Genomic DNA, 18229 nt, shown 5'->3' with positions numbered 1-18229 from the left:
GAGGGGGGAAACGTCAAAATGAACGACGGGGGCTTAAGGAAATATGAAAACACTAGCTAATTACAATGAAATGACATAAGGATAAGAGGGAATGACAGTTACAGCCAGGGAAAGTGCCAGAGCCGGTATTGTCATGGTAAACAGTGTGTGAGAGAGTGGTTGTGGGTAGCAGTAGGGGTAGAGCATCTACAATAGAGCAGACACACACACACATATTGACACAGATGCGAGCGCACACACACACACAAACACGGAGAGAGACAAGTATGAACACACACACAGAAAGAGTGGTTAGTTGTGGGACACAGTAGAGGTTACCTCTACAATAGGCCAGCTTGTTTTCAACAACAACAAGCCCGGAATGTCACTCACAACCCAACGTGTCAGTCTGTAGAACTTGAGTCTCTGGGGGGACAAACCATTTTAGCATCAACAACAATAATACCAGACTCCTGTGGACCAAATACACTATTAGAAAAAGGGTTCCAAAAGGGATATTTGACTGTCCCCACTGTCCCCATAGGAGAACCCTTTTTGGTTTCAGGTAGAACATTTTTGGATTCCATGTAGAACCCCTTGTAGAAATTGTTTTACATTGAACCCAAATGGGTTCTACCTGGAACCAATAAGGGTTATCCAATAGGGACAGCCGAAGAACCATTTTAGGTTCTAGATCTTTCTTAGAGTGTAGACTATTATTTGCTGTGCATTCTCTTGAAAAACAAAAATACCCAATCACTTGAAAAACTTTATCCGCCTTCTAGGCTCCATTCTCTCAATTGTTGTTGATCACTCGTACTAAACAACATCTTTTAAATGTTTATTCACTGGACACACAGTATCAAAATAACTTACTGTCCATCTAGTATTTGAAACCAATGTCTTCTGTTTCGTACGTAGGCTCTTGAAGCGTATGGGCAAAATGCTAATCGACAAATGACCAAACCTAGAGAGTTCAATGACCATCACAGAGCTCTAAGACAGAAATATTAGAACAATTCTTAGAACATTATTTATAACACAGAGCTCACCAACAACATCACAAACAACGAACAGGGACCAGTACCAAAACATAAGATAAGAGACACAAGAAACCATCCATCTCCATTCACAACAACACACACACACACACACACACACACACACACACACACACACACACACACACACACACACACACACACACACACACACACACACACACACACACACACACACACACACACACACACACACACACACACACACACACACACACACAGAGAAAACAAAGCAAACCTCCCCACGACCTCCCCATTATCTCTTTCCACCCAGGCATTCTCTCTCTCTGGCACTCCTACGCACACATACATACACAGACACACACTGATTGGGTTCAGCAATACAGTACACTGCTACTGTGTTTTCAGTCAACAGTAGTGGATGTTTACTGGCTATCTTTCATCCCTTAATTAGTTGAGGCAGCTTCCCCCAAATCTGTCTCATCCTCTCCCAGCTATTCTTTCCCACCAACTCTCACAGGCACCATCTCTGTCCTCTTTTTCTCTTTAATTCCTCCCCTCTCTTTCCTGTCTGTTTTCCACCTCATCCCTGTCTCCAAAACCTGGGTTCAAATAGTATTTAGAGTAGACTAGTGGTAGGGGGTAGCCTAGTGGTTAGAGCGTTGGACTAGTAACCGGGAGGTTGCAAGTTCAAACCCCCGAGCTGTCGTTTGGCCTAATGACAGATAACCCACTGTCATTAGGCCGTCATTGAAAATAAGAATTTTTTCTTAACTGACTTGCCTAGTTAAATAAAGGTTAAAAAAATCGAATTTGGAAGGCAAGATTAGTTTGCACTTTTGGGTCTTGTTCATTGGTTCCATTGCTGCAGGCAAGCTCAAACAATCTCAGCTTAAGTATTTAAAATATTTTGAATACTATTTGAACCCATGTATGCCTTCTGCATCATTTGGTCCATTGGTCTGGCCCTGTCTGGGCCTAATGCCTGCGTCTCTGTCTGATTATGCCCCTTTCCTTCAAATTCCTTAAACCCTGTGTTGGCCAACCCTGCTCCAAGTCTTAGTAAGCTGCAGTGGGGAAATCGCAGAATAGCTGAATCAAGCCAGTGTCTTCAAGACAAAACAACAGAGTACTACTGACACAGAGGCTCTCTCCAGGACCAGCCATGCTGGCAACAGAAAACATAGTTTACAGGTCTTTGTAGACCATGTCTATCTGTTTGAACATATTGCCACTGCACATTAAACTATGGCCAATGACTCCTATAAAGTGCTACACCTAAGATGTGCTGTTCTGTATTTTTCTGAAGTGTGGTCCTCTGTAGCTCAGTTGGCAGAGCATGGTGCCTGCAATGTCAGAATAGTGAGTTTGATTCCCTAGATCAGCCATACATAAAATGTATGAATGTATGAATGAATGCTGTAAGTTGCTTTGGATAAAAACATTTGTTAAATATGTTAGTTAGCTGTGGATGAAAATGTGTCCAAATAATAATCAAATAACCCAGGGATGTTCTCTATCTATCGGATCCAGATAAGCATGATAAGATGACACCTCTTTCACTGGCTCTTACTCTAGAACCCTCAAATTCACACCTGGACCTAGAAGCCAGTTCCACAGACCCCCCCCCCCCCCCCCCCCCCCCCCCCCCCCCCCCCCCATTCTACCCTTTAAGAAGCAGTGGATGACGGCTCATAATAATGTCTGGAAGGGTGCGAATGAAATGGCATCAAACACATGTTTTTGATGTATTTGATACCATTCCACCCATTCCGCTCCTGCCATTACCACAAGTCCATTCTCCCCAATTAAGGTGTCAGCAACCTCCTGTCCGAAGCAGGTACTGATTTAGACCATGGACAACAGGTCGGTGCAATTAATTATCAAGTAGAACAGAAATACAGCGGTACTCCCAGACCTTGTAGAGAAAGATTTGAATATCCCTGCTCTAAAATTCTCCAAAATTTAGATACTGTATCTACGGCTCTGTCAAGTGTGAGTTTGTATTGACCCCTGCTGGCCAACTAGAATACTGCATGTCAATGGAGGCTTTATAACAAGTGCAACAGGGCCATCTACAGGCTGGCTTAATTAGGTGCATAATTTCCAGCAGGCAGGCAGACAGCCAGACAGACTTGTTACTTCCCTTATGCACTACGCTTTTCCAGGTGCTTACTATACCACAGGTCAATATACCAGTCTAACACTTCACTTCCACATAACTCATGGGGGCAATGAAACAACAGAGCCCAATTAATGTTCAATACAGGGAAGTGAAGTGGGCCGGGGGACCATTGGGTGAGGGGCATAAGGGCAGGGTTGTGTGAACAGGGCAAACTTGGGGAAAGCTGAACTTCATGCAAATAAATAAAAGCAATGTCCATGTCTTCCAAGAATAACATGCTGGCCAGACCGCCCAAGTTGAGTGCACATATATGTTATTCAATCATCTCATCCAAACTGCTCGCTGGCATCTGCGTAGCCAGGCAGAACTTGACGCGCTGCAAGTCCCACCACTTCCATCTACTCATAGTTTTTTTACAAGCATATACCCACATGGGTGATTGAAAGATGAACAAGGTCCACACTCCAGTCCCATTGGTGGCAGTAATACACCTTAAACTTGGTTGCCAACCGCCATTTAAAATACATAGAAGAAGAAGAATAAACGAGGAGATACCAATCAAAGAAAACCAAACAAAAACAAATAAGGTTATCCCCTTCATCAGTGGAAAGGTTGCCGTGGGTACAGAGCACATGATTATGTGTGACCTAAAATTGGTCAAAACTTCACAAAGATCCAGAAACATAAAAAGGACCATATGCACCTAAGGTAGAATCGCAACCCATGTTCATCTCCCAGGACAAAACAGCAAGCTAGCTAAATGTCCATGAAAGCTTCATGTGTTTCGACCTGTCCCCAAATTTATAAAGTTGGTTCACAGTTGACCTTGGTATCACAACCGGTCATGCGCCATTTTTCGATATAAATCCACAAGAACATAGAGGAATAGCTGTTTGGCAGGAGAGAGGCCAGGTGCATCATTGCACATGAAAGAACAGAACAGTTGTTTCATTCCATTTGGATCAGTAGTGGGACTATTCATGACAGTTTATGAGGTCTAGAACGGCCCAATAGCAGGGCAGTCTGGCTGTATTTTTACGTCTGATACTGAGATGCGCTGTCTGTTGCAGATCAGCATCTCCCAAGTTGTATAATGTGGCCACATAGTGACTTTTTTTCACATTTTGTTACGTTACAGCCTTATTCTAAAATGGATTTAAAAAAATATATAACCCCAGCAATCCACACACAATATCAAACAATTACGAAGTGAAAAACGTTTTTTATAAATGTTTGTACATGTATTACAAATAAAAAACAGAAATACCTTATTTACATAAATATTCAGACATTTTGCTATGACAAACGAAATTGAGCTCAGATGCATATTGTTTCCAATTGATCATCCTTGAGATGTTTCTACAACTTGATTGGAGTCCACTTGTGCTAAGTTGCATTGATTGGACATGATTTGGAAAGACACACATCTATATGAGGACCCACAGTTGACAGTACAAAAATTAAGCCATGAGGTCCGAGACAGGATTGTGTCGAGGCACAGATCTTGGTCCCCAAGAACACAGGTAGGTAGCAACACATCTGCCACGCTGATCCTCAACACTGGAGCTACCCAGGGGTGCATGCTCGGTCCCCGCCTGTAGTCTCTGTTCACCCACGACTGCATGACCAGACACAACTCCAACGCCATCATTAAGTTTGCTGACGACACAACAGTGGTAGGCCTGATCACCGGCAACGACGAGACAGCCTATAGGGATGAGGTCAGAGACCTGGCTGGGTGGTGCCAGAATAACAACCTATCCCTCAACGTAACCAAGACTAAGTAGATGATTGTGGACTACAGGAAAAGGAGCACCGAGCACATCCCCATTCTCATCGACGGGGCTGTAGTGGAGCAGGTTGAGAGCTTCAAATTCCTTGGAGTCCACATCAACAACATACTAGATTGGTCCAAACACACCAAGACAGTCGTGAAGAGGGCACGACAAAGCCTATTCCCCCTGAGGAAACTAAAAAGATTTGGCATGGGTCCTGAGATCCTCAAAAGGCTCCACAGCTGCTACATCGAGAGCATCACTGCCTGGTACGGCAATTGCTCGGCCTCCGACCGCTAAGCACTTCAGAGGGTAGTGCGTATGGCCCAGTACATCACTGGGGCAAAGCTGCCTGCCATCCAGGACCTCTACACCAGGCGGTGTCAGAAGAAGGTCCTAAAAATGGTCAAAGACCCCAACCACCCCAGTCATAGACTGTTCTCTCTACTACCGCATGGCACGCGGTACCAGAGTGCCAACTCTAGGACAAAAGGGCTTCTCAACAGTTTTTACCCCCAAGCCATAAGACTCCTGAACAGGTAACTAAATGGTTACCCGGACTATTTGCATTGTGTGCCCCTCAACCCCTCTTTTACTCTGCTGCTACTCTCTGTTTATCTTATATGCATAGTCACTTTATCTATACATTCATGTACATACTACCTAAATCGGCCCGACCAACCAGTGCTCCCACACATTGGCTAACCGGGCTATCTGCATTGTGTCCCACCACCCGCCAACCACTCTTTTTACGCTTCTGCTACGCTCTGTTCATCATATATGCATAGTCACTTTAACGATCCCTACATGTACATACTACCTCAATAAGCCTGACTAACAGACGTCTGTATATAGCCTTACCATTCTTTTTTCAAATGTCTTTTTACTGTTGTTTTATTTCTTTACTTACCTACACACACACACACACACACACACACACACACACACACACACACACACACACACACACACACACACACACACACACACACACACACACACACACACACACACACACACACACACACACACACACACACTTTTGTTCTGCACCATTGGTTAGAGCCTGAGAGTAAGCATTTCACTGTAACACCTGTTGTATTCGGCACACATGACAAATACACTTTGATTTGATTCGATTTGAAATGGAAGAAGTTTGGAACCACCAACACTCTTCCCGGCCAAACTGAGTAATCCGTGTAGAAGAGCCTTGGTCAGGGAGTTGGGAGAACCTTCAATAAGGATAACCATCTTTGCAGCACTCCACTAATCAGGCCTTTATGGTAGAGTGGCAAGACGGAAGCCACTTCTCAGTAAAAGGCACAGACAGCCCGCTTGGAGTTTGCCAAAAGGGACCAAAAGAACTCTCAGACCATAAGAAACAGAAACAAGATTCTCTGGTCTGATGAAACCAAGATTGAACTCTTTAGACTGAATGCCAAGCGTCACGTCTGGAGGAAACCTAGCACCATCCCTACGGTGAAGCATGGTGGTGGCAGCATCATGCTGTGGGGATGTTTTTCAGAGGCAGGGACTGTGAGTCTAGTCAGGATCGAGGTAAAGATGAACGGAGTAAAATACAGAGAGATTCTTGATGAAAAAAACCTGCTCCAGAGCGCTCAGGACCTTAGACTGAGGTGAAGGTTCACCTTCCAAATGGACAATGACCCTAAGCACACAGCCAAGACAATGTAGGAGTGGCTTCGGGACAAGTCTCTGAATGTCCTTGAGTGGTCCATCCAGAGCCCGGACTTGAACCCGATCTAACATATTTGGAGAGACCTAAAAATAGCTGTGCAGCGACACTCCCCATCCAACCTGACAGAGTTTGAGAGGATCTCCAGAGAATAATGGGAGAAACTCCCCAAATACAGGTGTGCCAAGCTTGTAGTGTCATACCCAAGAATAATCGAGGCTGCCAAAAGTGCTTCAACAAAGTACTAAAGGATCTGAATAATTATGTAAATGTAATATTTCAATTTTTTTATTTTTTAGAAATGTGCCAAAATTTCTATAAACCTGCTTTGATTTGTCATTGTGTGGTATTTTATAGATTTTAGAATAAATCTAACGTAACAAAATGTGGAAAAAGTCAAAGGTTCTGAATACTTTCCAAAGGCCCTGTAGGGCTATGTGATCAGCTGGCCCAGTTAATCAGGAATCCTTAACACGCAGTCTGCCTCTCTATTCCTCACATACCTAGAACCTAACACTTCAATATAGCCTAAATACTTGTCATTTAACTTTGAAAATGTTTTATATATTTTGTGTGGCGTAAACACAACCAGTCAAAGTTTTAATCTGATTACGGTACTTCAAAAGTCTCCTGTAGGCTACCTATGTATGTTGGTCCACTCCACTCTGATATTATTCCAGCATCCAAACTGTGCCACTGATGAATGGAAAGAGACATCTGTTACAAAACAACAAATAGTTGAATGACCTTAAGAAGTTGTCTGGCCAAGCCTTTGATACTGAGTACAACGTAGGGAGGGATATATTTTGTAGGGAGGGATATAGTTTGTTGAGATTGACATATTTTTGATTGTGGTGTTGAAAACACAAACTATGACGTTGAAGCGCCCGAAGTTGGTAATCGGTATGCAGTTATGCTTTGCTTATTGGCACAGATACCTGTTGTTAGAAAATATTGGTAGCATACATTTTATATAATTATAAATATAGCATCAAAATATTGAAAATCAAATTACCCCCCCCTTCAGGCATGGGCAATTCCAGTCCTCAGGGGCCTGATTGGTGTCACACTTTTCCACCATCCCAAACACAGCTGATTTAAACTAATTGCGTTCCAAACTGAAGGTCATGATTAGTTGATTATTGGAGTCACGTGTGTTAGCTGGGGCTGGGGAAAAAGTGTGACACCAATCAGGCTGGAGTTGCCCAGGCCTGCGCCAAGATGATAATTGTCTGCAGCTGGCTCTGATCGTAGTGTAATGAGACATGCAGGGAGAGTGAGCTCGTCTGTGGTGGCCTGCGAACCCTCAATCTTCTGGCCCTGAGCCCTGTGTGGTATCGACTCTGCCACAAAAGCTTGCTGAAGTGGTAAAGTTGATATCCACATTTATAAATACAGGGTTGCTACAGTTATTGTTATTTGTGGTGGTAATCCTTCTTTTTTAGTTAATTCAATGAGAGGGTAGGGTGTGTAATATTTTAGTTTGGTGTAACATGCCTTCCCAACCTGGACTAGGCCTGCTGAAATGTTACATAAAAAAACACAAAATGATACTAGCCTACATAATGGTAAGACCGACAGATAAATGAATACATTCTTCTCAAGCCCCAGTAGGCCCATAGTTTTCCTGCCTTCCATGCCAACCCAGCCATTCAAAAGGTAAGATGAAGCTCTTACCATGTTGCTTCTGAGGGTGTAGCAGGGGTTAGGGGTCTACAAGCAGTCCTTTCACAAAACTACTAGCTACTGTGTTGGTTTAGCACCATAGACAGCACCAACCTACATGGCTCTTCACTCAGCACCATGGATAACGACAATCATGTGCCCTAAAAGACAACGTTTAACACACACATCCCCCCCAAATATTGTGTATGAATCTATGTATTAATCCAAAGGCAGAACAGGCTATATGGCTACTCATTGCATGGCAGCATCCTAGCTAGCACCCTATTCCCTATAGTGCATTACTTTTGACTGGCTTTGGTCAAAAGTAGTGTACTATGTAGGGAATAGGGTGCAATTTGGGAAAGATTTGTATTGACTAACGAGCTAAACCATGGCTGGGTGATGAGTCATCATGATGATGATAATGTAATAGGGGCCAGTTTGTTAGAACCCTGTGTAATCCAGATCAAAATCATCTCCTTCCTGTGTTGTGAAACATCCTGCTCCCCCCAGCTGTGATCCCTCATTGGATGAAACTTCAAACTTGTAAACTGAACCAAATCTGTATGTTCCTGCATATGTGCAAACCTTAAACACTGTGCGCATGGGATACTGTGAAAATATTAGACATGTGAGTTCATCTACCATTATGTATATTAGGCTATGAATGTATAATTCATTTTGAAGAACAAAGTAACAGTCAAAATCGAATCAAATCACATCAAATTTTATTTGTCACATACACATGGTTAGCAGATGTTAATGCGAGTGTAGCGAAATGCTTGTGCTTCTAGTTCCGACAATGCAGTGATAACCAACAAGTAATCTAACTAACAATTCCAAAACTACTGTCTTATACACAGTGTAAGGGGATAAGGAACATGTACATAAGGATATATGAATGAGTGATGGTACAGAGCAGCATACAGTAGATGGTATCGAGTACAGTATATACATATGAGATGAGTGTGTAGACAAAGTAAACAAAGTGGCATAGTTAAAGTGGCTAGTGATACATGTGTTACATAAGGATGCAGTCGATGATGTAGAGTACAGTATATACATATGCATATGAGATGAATAATGTAGGGTAAGTAACATTATATAAGGTAGCATTGTTTAAAGTGGCTAGTGATATATTTACATCATTTCCCATCAATTCCCATTATTAAAATGGCTGGAGTTGGGTCAGTGTCAATGACAGTGTGTTGGCAGCAGCCACTCAATGTTAGTGGTGGCTGTTTAACAGTCTGATGGCCTTGAGATAGAAGCTGTTTTTCAGTCTCTCGGTCCCAGCTTTGATGCACCTGTACTGACCTCGCCTTCTGGATGATAGCGGGGTGAACAGGCAGTGGTTCGGGTGGTTGATGTCCTTGATGATCTTTATGGCCTTCCTGTAACAACGGGTGGTGTAGGTGTCCTGGAGGGCAGGTAGTTTGCCCCCGGGTGATGCGTTGTGCAGTCCTCACTACCCTCTGGAGAGCCTTACGGTTGAGGGCGGAGCAGTTGCCGTACCAGGCGGTGATACAGCCCGCCAGGATGCCCTCGATTGTGCATCTGTAGAAGTTTGTGAGTGCTTTTGGTGACAAGACGAATTTCTTCAGCCTCCTGAGGTTGAATAGGCGCTGCTGCGCCTTCTTCACGACGCTGTCAGTGTGAGTGGACCAATTCAGTTTGTCTGTGATGTGTATGCCGAGGAACTTAAAACTAGCTACCCTCTCCACTACTGTTCCATCGATGTGGATAGGGGGGTGTTCCCTCTGCTGTTTCCTGAAGTCCACAATCATCATCCAATCACTATGTGGCTACAGGTAAATCATATCTTTGAATGCCAGCACTCAGCGGTGGACTTACCATTAGGCAGAAGAGGCAATTGCCTCAGGCCTCACATCACCAAGGGCCTCACATCACCAAGAGAATAGTAATCAATTTTTATGTCTGTTTTCATTTTAGGAAATGGGTAAATGGGTGTGAGGTGACTCTGTTTCTTCAATGGCGCCAACACATTCGGTTGTCCTTCCTTATCCTTATCTATACTGAACAAAAATATTCATGCAAAATGCAACAGTTACTGTTCATAAAAGGACATCAGTCAATTTAAATACATGCATTAGGCCCTAATCTAGGGATTTCACATGAGAAGGCAGGGGCGCAGCTATGGATGGGGCTGGGAGGTCATAGGCCCACCCACTGGGGAGCAAGACCCAGCCAATCAGAATATGTTTTTCACCACAAAAGGTCTTTATTGCAGACAGAAATACTCCTCAGTATCATCAGCTGTCCCGGTGGCTGGTCTAAGACTATCCCGGGGGTGAAGAAACCGGATGTGGAGATATTGGGCTGGTGTGGTTACACGTGGTCTGCAGTTGTGAGGCCGGTTTGGACGTACTGTCAAATTCTCTAATATGATGTTGGAGGTGGCTTATGGTAGACAAATTAAAATTAAATTATCTGGCAACAGCTCTGTTGGACATTCCTGCAGTCAGCATGCCAATTGCAAGCTCCCTTCAAAACTTGAGCCAACCGTGGCATGGTGTTGTGTGACAAAACTGCACATTTTAGAGTGGCCTTATCCCCAGCACAAGGTGTGCATGTGTAATGATCATACTGTTTAATCACCTTATTGATATGCCACACCTGTCAAATGGATGGATTATCTTGGCAAAGGATACATGCTCACTAACAGGGATGTAAACAAATTTGTGCACAACATTTGAGATAAATAATAATATATTTGATCTCAGCTCTTAAAACATGGGAACAACACTCTACAAGTTGTGTTTATATTTTTGTTAAGTATACAAGACATATTGCCCCCCCCTCCCCTCCTCCCCTGTGTTAAGAACACAGCAGCAGCGGTCTACCATTTTGGAAGGAGACCGGGGGAGGCGCGCCGCGTGCACTAACCAAACCGGGCCAGTGCAAATGAATCTGTCTGTGAGGGACAATTTACCCCCGACCGAGCCGCGTGAGGAAATCGATTCCGCGATTATTGTATAGGCTCCATTTCGACGAACGAACGGCTCGGATCATCTGATTGCATTGATTTAGTAGGGATTGTCATCCGGATGCTATTCCGTAGCCTAGCCTACAGAGGGTAGCCTACCAGAGCTAGAGTGGATTGTGATGCGTCAGTGTGTTTGACGGCTTTTCACGTAGGCTATGTGTATCTTTGAAGATAGTGTTGAGAATGTAACAGCCTATATTAAACCAGCTCATGGGATAGACAAACACAGAGTTGTTATAGATTGAGAGAACTGAACACCGTCAGCGCTGACACGCGCATCACTGTCGGCTTCCTCTGGTGTGGGTATTGTATCGTGTCTCTCTTTTCTCTCATCCTCCTCATCCTTCTTCCGGCATCATTGACGGAGGCTGCTGATGCTGCCGTAGCTCGTGAAAAAAATCTCTGTCGCAACTACCTGGACTGGGCTGTGTTATCTATAGCCCGCGAGATGCTGTGAATTATCCCGCAGGATTGTGATTTGGGCTATACAAGAAGGAAGGCATCATAGACATTGCGTTTCGTTTGCTCTGGTTTGACACCGTCACTGTCGTTATCATTGCTTAGGAAAGAACCATAGGCTATTGCAAAAAACTGCTGTTCTATTAGCTATTGGAAGGCCTTTATTATTTGATATTGATTTGACTCTTAATTAAAATGAGTAATGTGTTATGGGTAATATCCGAATAACAATCTGATATTTGCTGTGTTTTCAAGGAGGTATTCCGGAGGCATACAAGTGACATGTGCCAGAAGCATGTCTGACAAACGGTTAGACGGCAATACATAGCCTATGAGAAAGGTGGGAGGGAATTATTTCTCATATAGGCTAGTTCAGGAGTCGCCACATTCTCAGAGTTATCGTTTAGGCTAAATAAAGGCACAAGCTTGCAGATTAGCTTTTGGCTATTCAGTTTATGCGCCAGCATCGGGGTGCGACCTCATGAGTTGAATATGCTTGCCAGATGTTGCCTTTGATGTGATTCATTCAGTTGCATGGGTGCATAGGCTACTTTGGGTTGCATTTATTCAGCAAACATATCTACTGACTCCTCCATTGCTCAACTAATTAATTAGTCAGTGCCCCCCTTTGCTCATATACCTACTTTAATAGGCTTTACCTACTTCATAAGAATACCGGGACTGGGATACAGCACAAACTGTGCTACAATGATACCCGGATCGGCTGCGTCGATGCTCCCATCGATGTCTTCGGAAGACATTAAACTATACCAGCATAACTATGTCCGCAACTCCCGTGCCATCGGACTCCTGTGGGCCATCTTCACCATCCTGTTCGCCATCTTGAATGTGGTGATCTTCAGCCAGCCCTATTGGATCGGGGACGGCGTGGACACCCCACAGGCCGGCTATTTCGGCCTCTTCCACTTCTGCACCGGCGACGGGATCCAGAGGGAGCTCGACTGCACAGGGACCTTCACCGAGTTCGCTCAGATCCCTTCCACCGCGTTCAAGGCCGCGTCGTTCTTCGTCGGGATGTCAATGATGCTGGTGATAGCTTGTATTGCTTCTTTCACTCTCTTCTTCCTGTTCTCCACCACCACCGTCTATAAGATCTGTGGCTGGATGCAGGGGGCCTCGGGTAAGTCAGTGAGTGCCGCTAGGTCAGCTTGTTTTTTGAGTAATGTCTTGGAAGTCATAAACCTGCAAGGTTTGTGTAAAGTATTTTAGGTTAGCTATATGCCTACAAATGAACTGAATAGTATGTATTGTTAGCTTATCTGGCCTGGTTAAGTGATCAAAAGTTAACACAAATGGCTATTATTTCAGTGTCTTCCTATGCATGGAGCTAATCAAGTGTTAGGATTTCATGTTTCATGTTAAGAAATAGACTAATGTGGACTGCCTGTGCACTGATACATTGTTGGTCCTACATTGTAACAATTCCAATCAATTAGAAAATAGCCATGTCTATCCATCTATTATGTTTCCTATTAGGAGGGTATTCGGTTCTGCCGACTGTATGGTGGTAGGCAGGTGGTGCTGAACAAACAGCAATACCGTTTTAATCCTGTCTGAAAAGAGTGCTGAAAACAGATATGTGATGTGGTACTGTCCATTGTGCTGAAATAAGAGCTATGTAGATTGGTTAGGTATTGTGATTGGCGATGTCCATGGTGCTGAAGGGACCTGTATGTAGGGGTTGTTATGCTGTACTGTCGTCGGTTGACTCTGACCATGGTGCTGAATGGACAGCCATGTATACTGAACAAAAATATAAACGTAAAATGTAAAGTGTCGGTCCCATGTTTTGTGAGCTGATATAAAAGTTCCCAGAATTTTGACATACGCACAAAAGCTTATTTCTTTACAATTTTATGCACAAATGTGTTTACCTCCCTGTTAGTGAGCATTTATCATTTGCCAAGATAATCCATCCACCGGAGGAGTGGCATATCAAGAAGTTGATTAAACAGCATGATCATTACATAGGTGTACCTTGTGTTGGGGACAATAAAAGGCTACTCTAAAATGTGCAGTATTGTCCCACAACACCATGCCACAGATGTCTCAAGTTTTGAGGGAGCCTGCAATTGGCATGCTGACTGCATAAATGTCCACCCAAGCTGTTGCCAGATAATTGAATGTCCATGTCTCTACCATAAGCCGCCTACAATGTTGTTTTAGAGAATTTGGCAGTACATTCAACCGGCCTCACAGCTGCAGACCACGTGTAACCACACCAGCCCAGGAACATCTGGCTTCTTCACCTGCAGGATCGTCTGAGACCAGTCAACCAGACAGCTGATGAAACTGAGGAGTATTTCTCTCTGTAATGAAGCCCTTTTGTGGGGAAAACTTATTCTGATTGGCTAGGCCTGGCTCCCAATTGGGTGGGCCTATACCCTCCCAAGCTCACCCATGGCTGTGCCCCTGCCCAGTCATATGAAATCCATAGATTAGGGCCTAAATTAATTTATTTAAATTGACTGATTTCCTTATATGAACTGTAACTCAGTAAAGTCGTTGAAATCATTAATTATTGCATGTTGCGTTTATATTTTTGTTCAGTTTTGGTTGGTTAGCGGGTGGTTCTGCAGTGAGAAATAGACTGGTTAGAGCTGTCTTTGGTACTGAATGGACAGCTATATGGGTTGCACCTGCAGTCATGTTATTGTCACAGGTGCATGCAGTTCAGAATGCACTTGAGTATACAAAATGTTCAGTATACCTGTTTTTTCCATGACATGGACTGACCAGGTGAATCCAGGTGAAAGCTATGATCCCTTATTGATGTCACTTGTTAAATCCACTTCAATTAGTGTAGATGAAGGGGAGGAGACAGGTTAAAAAAATATTTTTAAGGCTTGAGACAATTGAGACATGGATTGTGTACGGGTGCCATTCAGAGGGTAAATGGGCAAGACAAAACATTTAAGTGCCTTTGAACAGGGTATGGTAGTAGGTGCATCAGTTTGAGTCAAGAACTGCATGGCTGCTGGGTTTCCTGGGCTCTGGTCAAAAGTAGTACACTATATAAGAATTAGGGTAACATTTGGGACTCAACCTTAAATGGGATTGACCACCATCAACATACAGTATATTTACTTAGTGTTTTTATGCTAATGTGAGATAATGCTAATGTGAAATAATGTTTTAGAACCTTCTAGTACACATTTTGTCAAATTCTTGGAATCTTCTTTCCTTCCTCTCCCATCAATCTAAACATGTAAATAAGCATTGCATCAAATGGTTCCTACTTTCTCTATCTCTGACCACACACACACTGAACACACACACCCAAACACACATGCAACCCGAATGAGAAGGTGATTATTTGGAAGGAGTCCAGGTCTATAGTGCGTTATCTTGGTCTGAATAAAGGCAGCAATAAGCCAGTCTTAATGAGGGCACCACTGTGCTCGTGGTGCTGCAGTTAGAGAGATGAAAGAGACGAGGGAAACAAGCATCCTTTTCAAACCAACAGGAGGCATTGGAGTCAACATGGGCCAGCGTCTCTGTGGAACACTTTCAACACCTTGTAGAGTTCTTGTAGATGTAGAATTTAGGCTGTTCTGCTGGCAAAAGGGAGGGGGGAGGGGGCTGCAACTCAATATTAGGAAGGTGTTCCTAATGTTTGGTATACTCATTGTATGAGAGTGTCAGTTAAGTGTGTGAGTGAGCATATATCTTTATCTCTGGATCTCAGAGGTGCACTTCTCTCTCTCGGTTTAAAACCTGGGGAAAGAGCTGTGAAAAGGCTTCATGCAAAACCAAGGAAATAGGTTGCAGCGTTAATGAAAGAGTAAAAACCACCAGGGGACAGAGGAGGAGAAGTAGGGTAGAGATTCTATTATAGCTACTCAAAATGTCTACCATTCATGTGTGTAGTGCACTCCATGCGTTTCCTAAAAAGGCGATGAGCGCATAAGTGCTCCTTTTTGGTCCCACTCACCACTACTCCCTTCCAAGGCCTCAGTTCTCTACCAAGTATTGAAAAGCCAACCCTAGGTAACTAGGGTCTGGTTTAAATGACAGACTCTTTTGGTATAGAGGAACAACATCCCTGCCTACGTCTTGCGATGTTGCGCCTCTGGGTTTAGGAACTCTGTGCTTTCTCACTCTTTCTATCCCTCATTCTTTCTATCCCTCTCGGTCTCTGCCCTCTCTCCTTCCTCGCTTCCTCTATCATCAGATCCTGCTGCTCTCCTCCTTGCAGTCTGTACATTATGTGCTCCCTCTCTCCTTTTTCCTCTCTATCCTCGCTCTCTCCCTCTTATCCTGGAGATCTCCACTTGGTGCACCAATTAACAGTGAAAGGCTTAACAAAGCCATCAGTGCCCTTAGAGGCAACCAGAGCTTGAGGTCAGTAATAATTTCTCCTCTACAAATTATGTTGTCATATTGTGTACATTTTTATCTCCTTCCCTCTGTAGTTTTGGCTGTTGTTTTTCAGCCAGAACATTGGGAATAAGCTGTTGTTCCTGTAGTGAGAAACATGCACATTGAAAATGACTCATCTCTGATGCGCGTGACGAGGGAAGGCAGGTGTGTGTAAATGGTGGCAGGAGTGCGTAATGCAGGGCAGCCTGGTGCCCTCCAGCGCCAGGGGGGAAGAGCGGGAGCGGGCGTGACCGTACACCTCCCCCCTCACCTGGGCGAGCCGGCTGAGACATGGGCGCTGGGGGTAAACTCCCCACGAACCGGCAGGGGAGGGCGAGCCTGGCGAAAGTAGAGTCGTAATTCAATGGCTCAGACACTAGAGGTACAGTGCCTTGCGAAAGTATTCAGCCCCCTTGAACTTTGCGACCTTTTTCCACATTTCAGGCTTCAAACATAAAGATATAAAACGGTATTTTTTGTGAAGAATCAAAAACAAGTGTTACACAATCATGAAGTGGAACGACATTTATTGGATATTTCAAACTTTTTTAACAAATCAAAAACTGAAAAATTGTTTGTGCAAAATTATTCAGCCCCCTTAAGTTAATATTTTGTAGCGCCACCTTTTGCTGCGATTACAGCTGTAAGTCGCTTGGGGTATGTCTCTATCAGTTTTGCACATCGAGAGACTGAAATTTTTTCCCATTCCTCCTTGCAAAACAGCTCGAGCTCAGTGAGGTTGGATGGAGAGCATTTGTGAACAGCAGTTTTCGGTTCTTTTTTATTTATTTTATTTCACCTTTATTTAACCAGGTAGGCAAGTTGAGAACAAGTTCTCATTTACAATTGCGACCTGGCCAAGATAAAGCAAAGCAGTTCGACAGATACAACGACACAGAGTTACAAATGGAGTAAAACAAACATACAGTCAATAATACAGTATAAACAAGTCTATATACAATGTGAGCAAATTAGGTGAGAAGGGAGGTAAAGGCAAAAAAGGCCATGGTGGAAAAGTAAATACAATATAGCAAGTAAAACACTGGAATGGTAGTTTTGCAATGGAAGAAAGTGCAAAGTAGAAATAAAAATAATGGGGTGCAAAGGAGCAAAATAAATAAATTAATTAAATACAGTTGGGAAAGAGGTAGTTGTTTGGGCTAAATTATAGGTGGGCTATGTACAGGTGCAGTAATCTTTAAGATGCTCTGACAGTTGGTGCTTAAAGCTAGTGAGGGAGATAAGTGTTTCCAGTTTCAGAGATTTTTGTAGTTCGTTCCAGTCATTGGCAGCAGAGAACTGGAAGGAGAGGCGGCCAAAGAAAGAATTGGTTTTGGGGGTGACTAGAGAGATATACCTGCTGGAGCGTGTGCTACAGGTGGGAGATGCTATGGTGACCAGCGAGCTGAGATAAGGGGGGACTTTACCTAGCAGGGTCTTGTAGATGACATGGAGCCAGTGGGTTTGGCGACGAGTATGAAGCGAGGGCCAGCCAACGAGAGCGTACAGGTCGCAATGGTGGGTAGTATATGGGGCTTTGGTGACAAATGGGATTGCACTGTGATAGACTGCATCCAATTTGTTGAGTAGGGTATTTGAGGCTATTTTGTAAATGACATCGCCAAAGTCGAGGATTGGTAGGATGGTCAGTTTTACAAGGGTATGTTTGGCAGCATGAGTGAAGGATGCTTTGTTGCGAAATAGGAAGCCAATTCTAGATTTAACTTTGGATTGGAGATGTTTGATATGGGTCTGGAAGGAGAGTTTACAGTCTAACCAGACACCTAAGTATTTGTAGTTGTCCACGTATTCTAAGTCAGAGCTGTCCAGAGTAGTGATGTTGGACAGGCGGGTAGGTGCAGGTAGCGATTGGTTGAAGAGCATGCATTTAGTTTTACTTGTATTTAAGAGCAATTGGAGGCCATGGAAGGAGAGTTGTGTGGCATTGAAGCTTGCCTGGAGGGTTGTTAACACAGTGTCCAAAGAAGGGCCGGAAGTATTCAGAATGGTGTCGTCTGCGTAGAGGTGGATCAGGGACTCACCAGCAGCAAGAGCGACCTCATTGATGTATACAGAGAAGAGAGTCGGTCCAAGAATTGAACCCTGTGGCACCCCCAT

At 43.8% G+C, this 18229-nt stretch overlaps 1 protein-coding gene across 1 annotated transcript in view; it reads left to right on the top strand.

Moving 5' to 3' along the window:
- The first annotated feature begins 11138 nt into the window (after positions 1 to 11138).
- LOC123990413 (LHFPL tetraspan subfamily member 3 protein-like) overlaps positions 11139 to 18229 on the top strand; it is an 8500-nt gene continuing 1409 nt past the window's right edge. The window contains exon 1 of the mRNA XM_046290967.1: positions 11139 to 12869. Within this exon, the coding sequence (XP_046146923.1) occupies positions 12437 to 12869 (433 nt within the window). The 5' untranslated portion in view covers positions 11139 to 12436. The remainder of the gene's footprint in view (positions 12870 to 18229) is intronic.

The sequence above is a fragment of the Oncorhynchus gorbuscha genome, linkage group LG02 (assembly GCF_021184085.1).
Source record: "Oncorhynchus gorbuscha isolate QuinsamMale2020 ecotype Even-year linkage group LG02, OgorEven_v1.0, whole genome shotgun sequence".
Lineage (NCBI taxonomy): Eukaryota > Metazoa > Chordata > Actinopteri > Salmoniformes > Salmonidae > Oncorhynchus > Oncorhynchus gorbuscha.
This window is presented reverse-complemented; position numbering and strand designations above follow the sequence as displayed.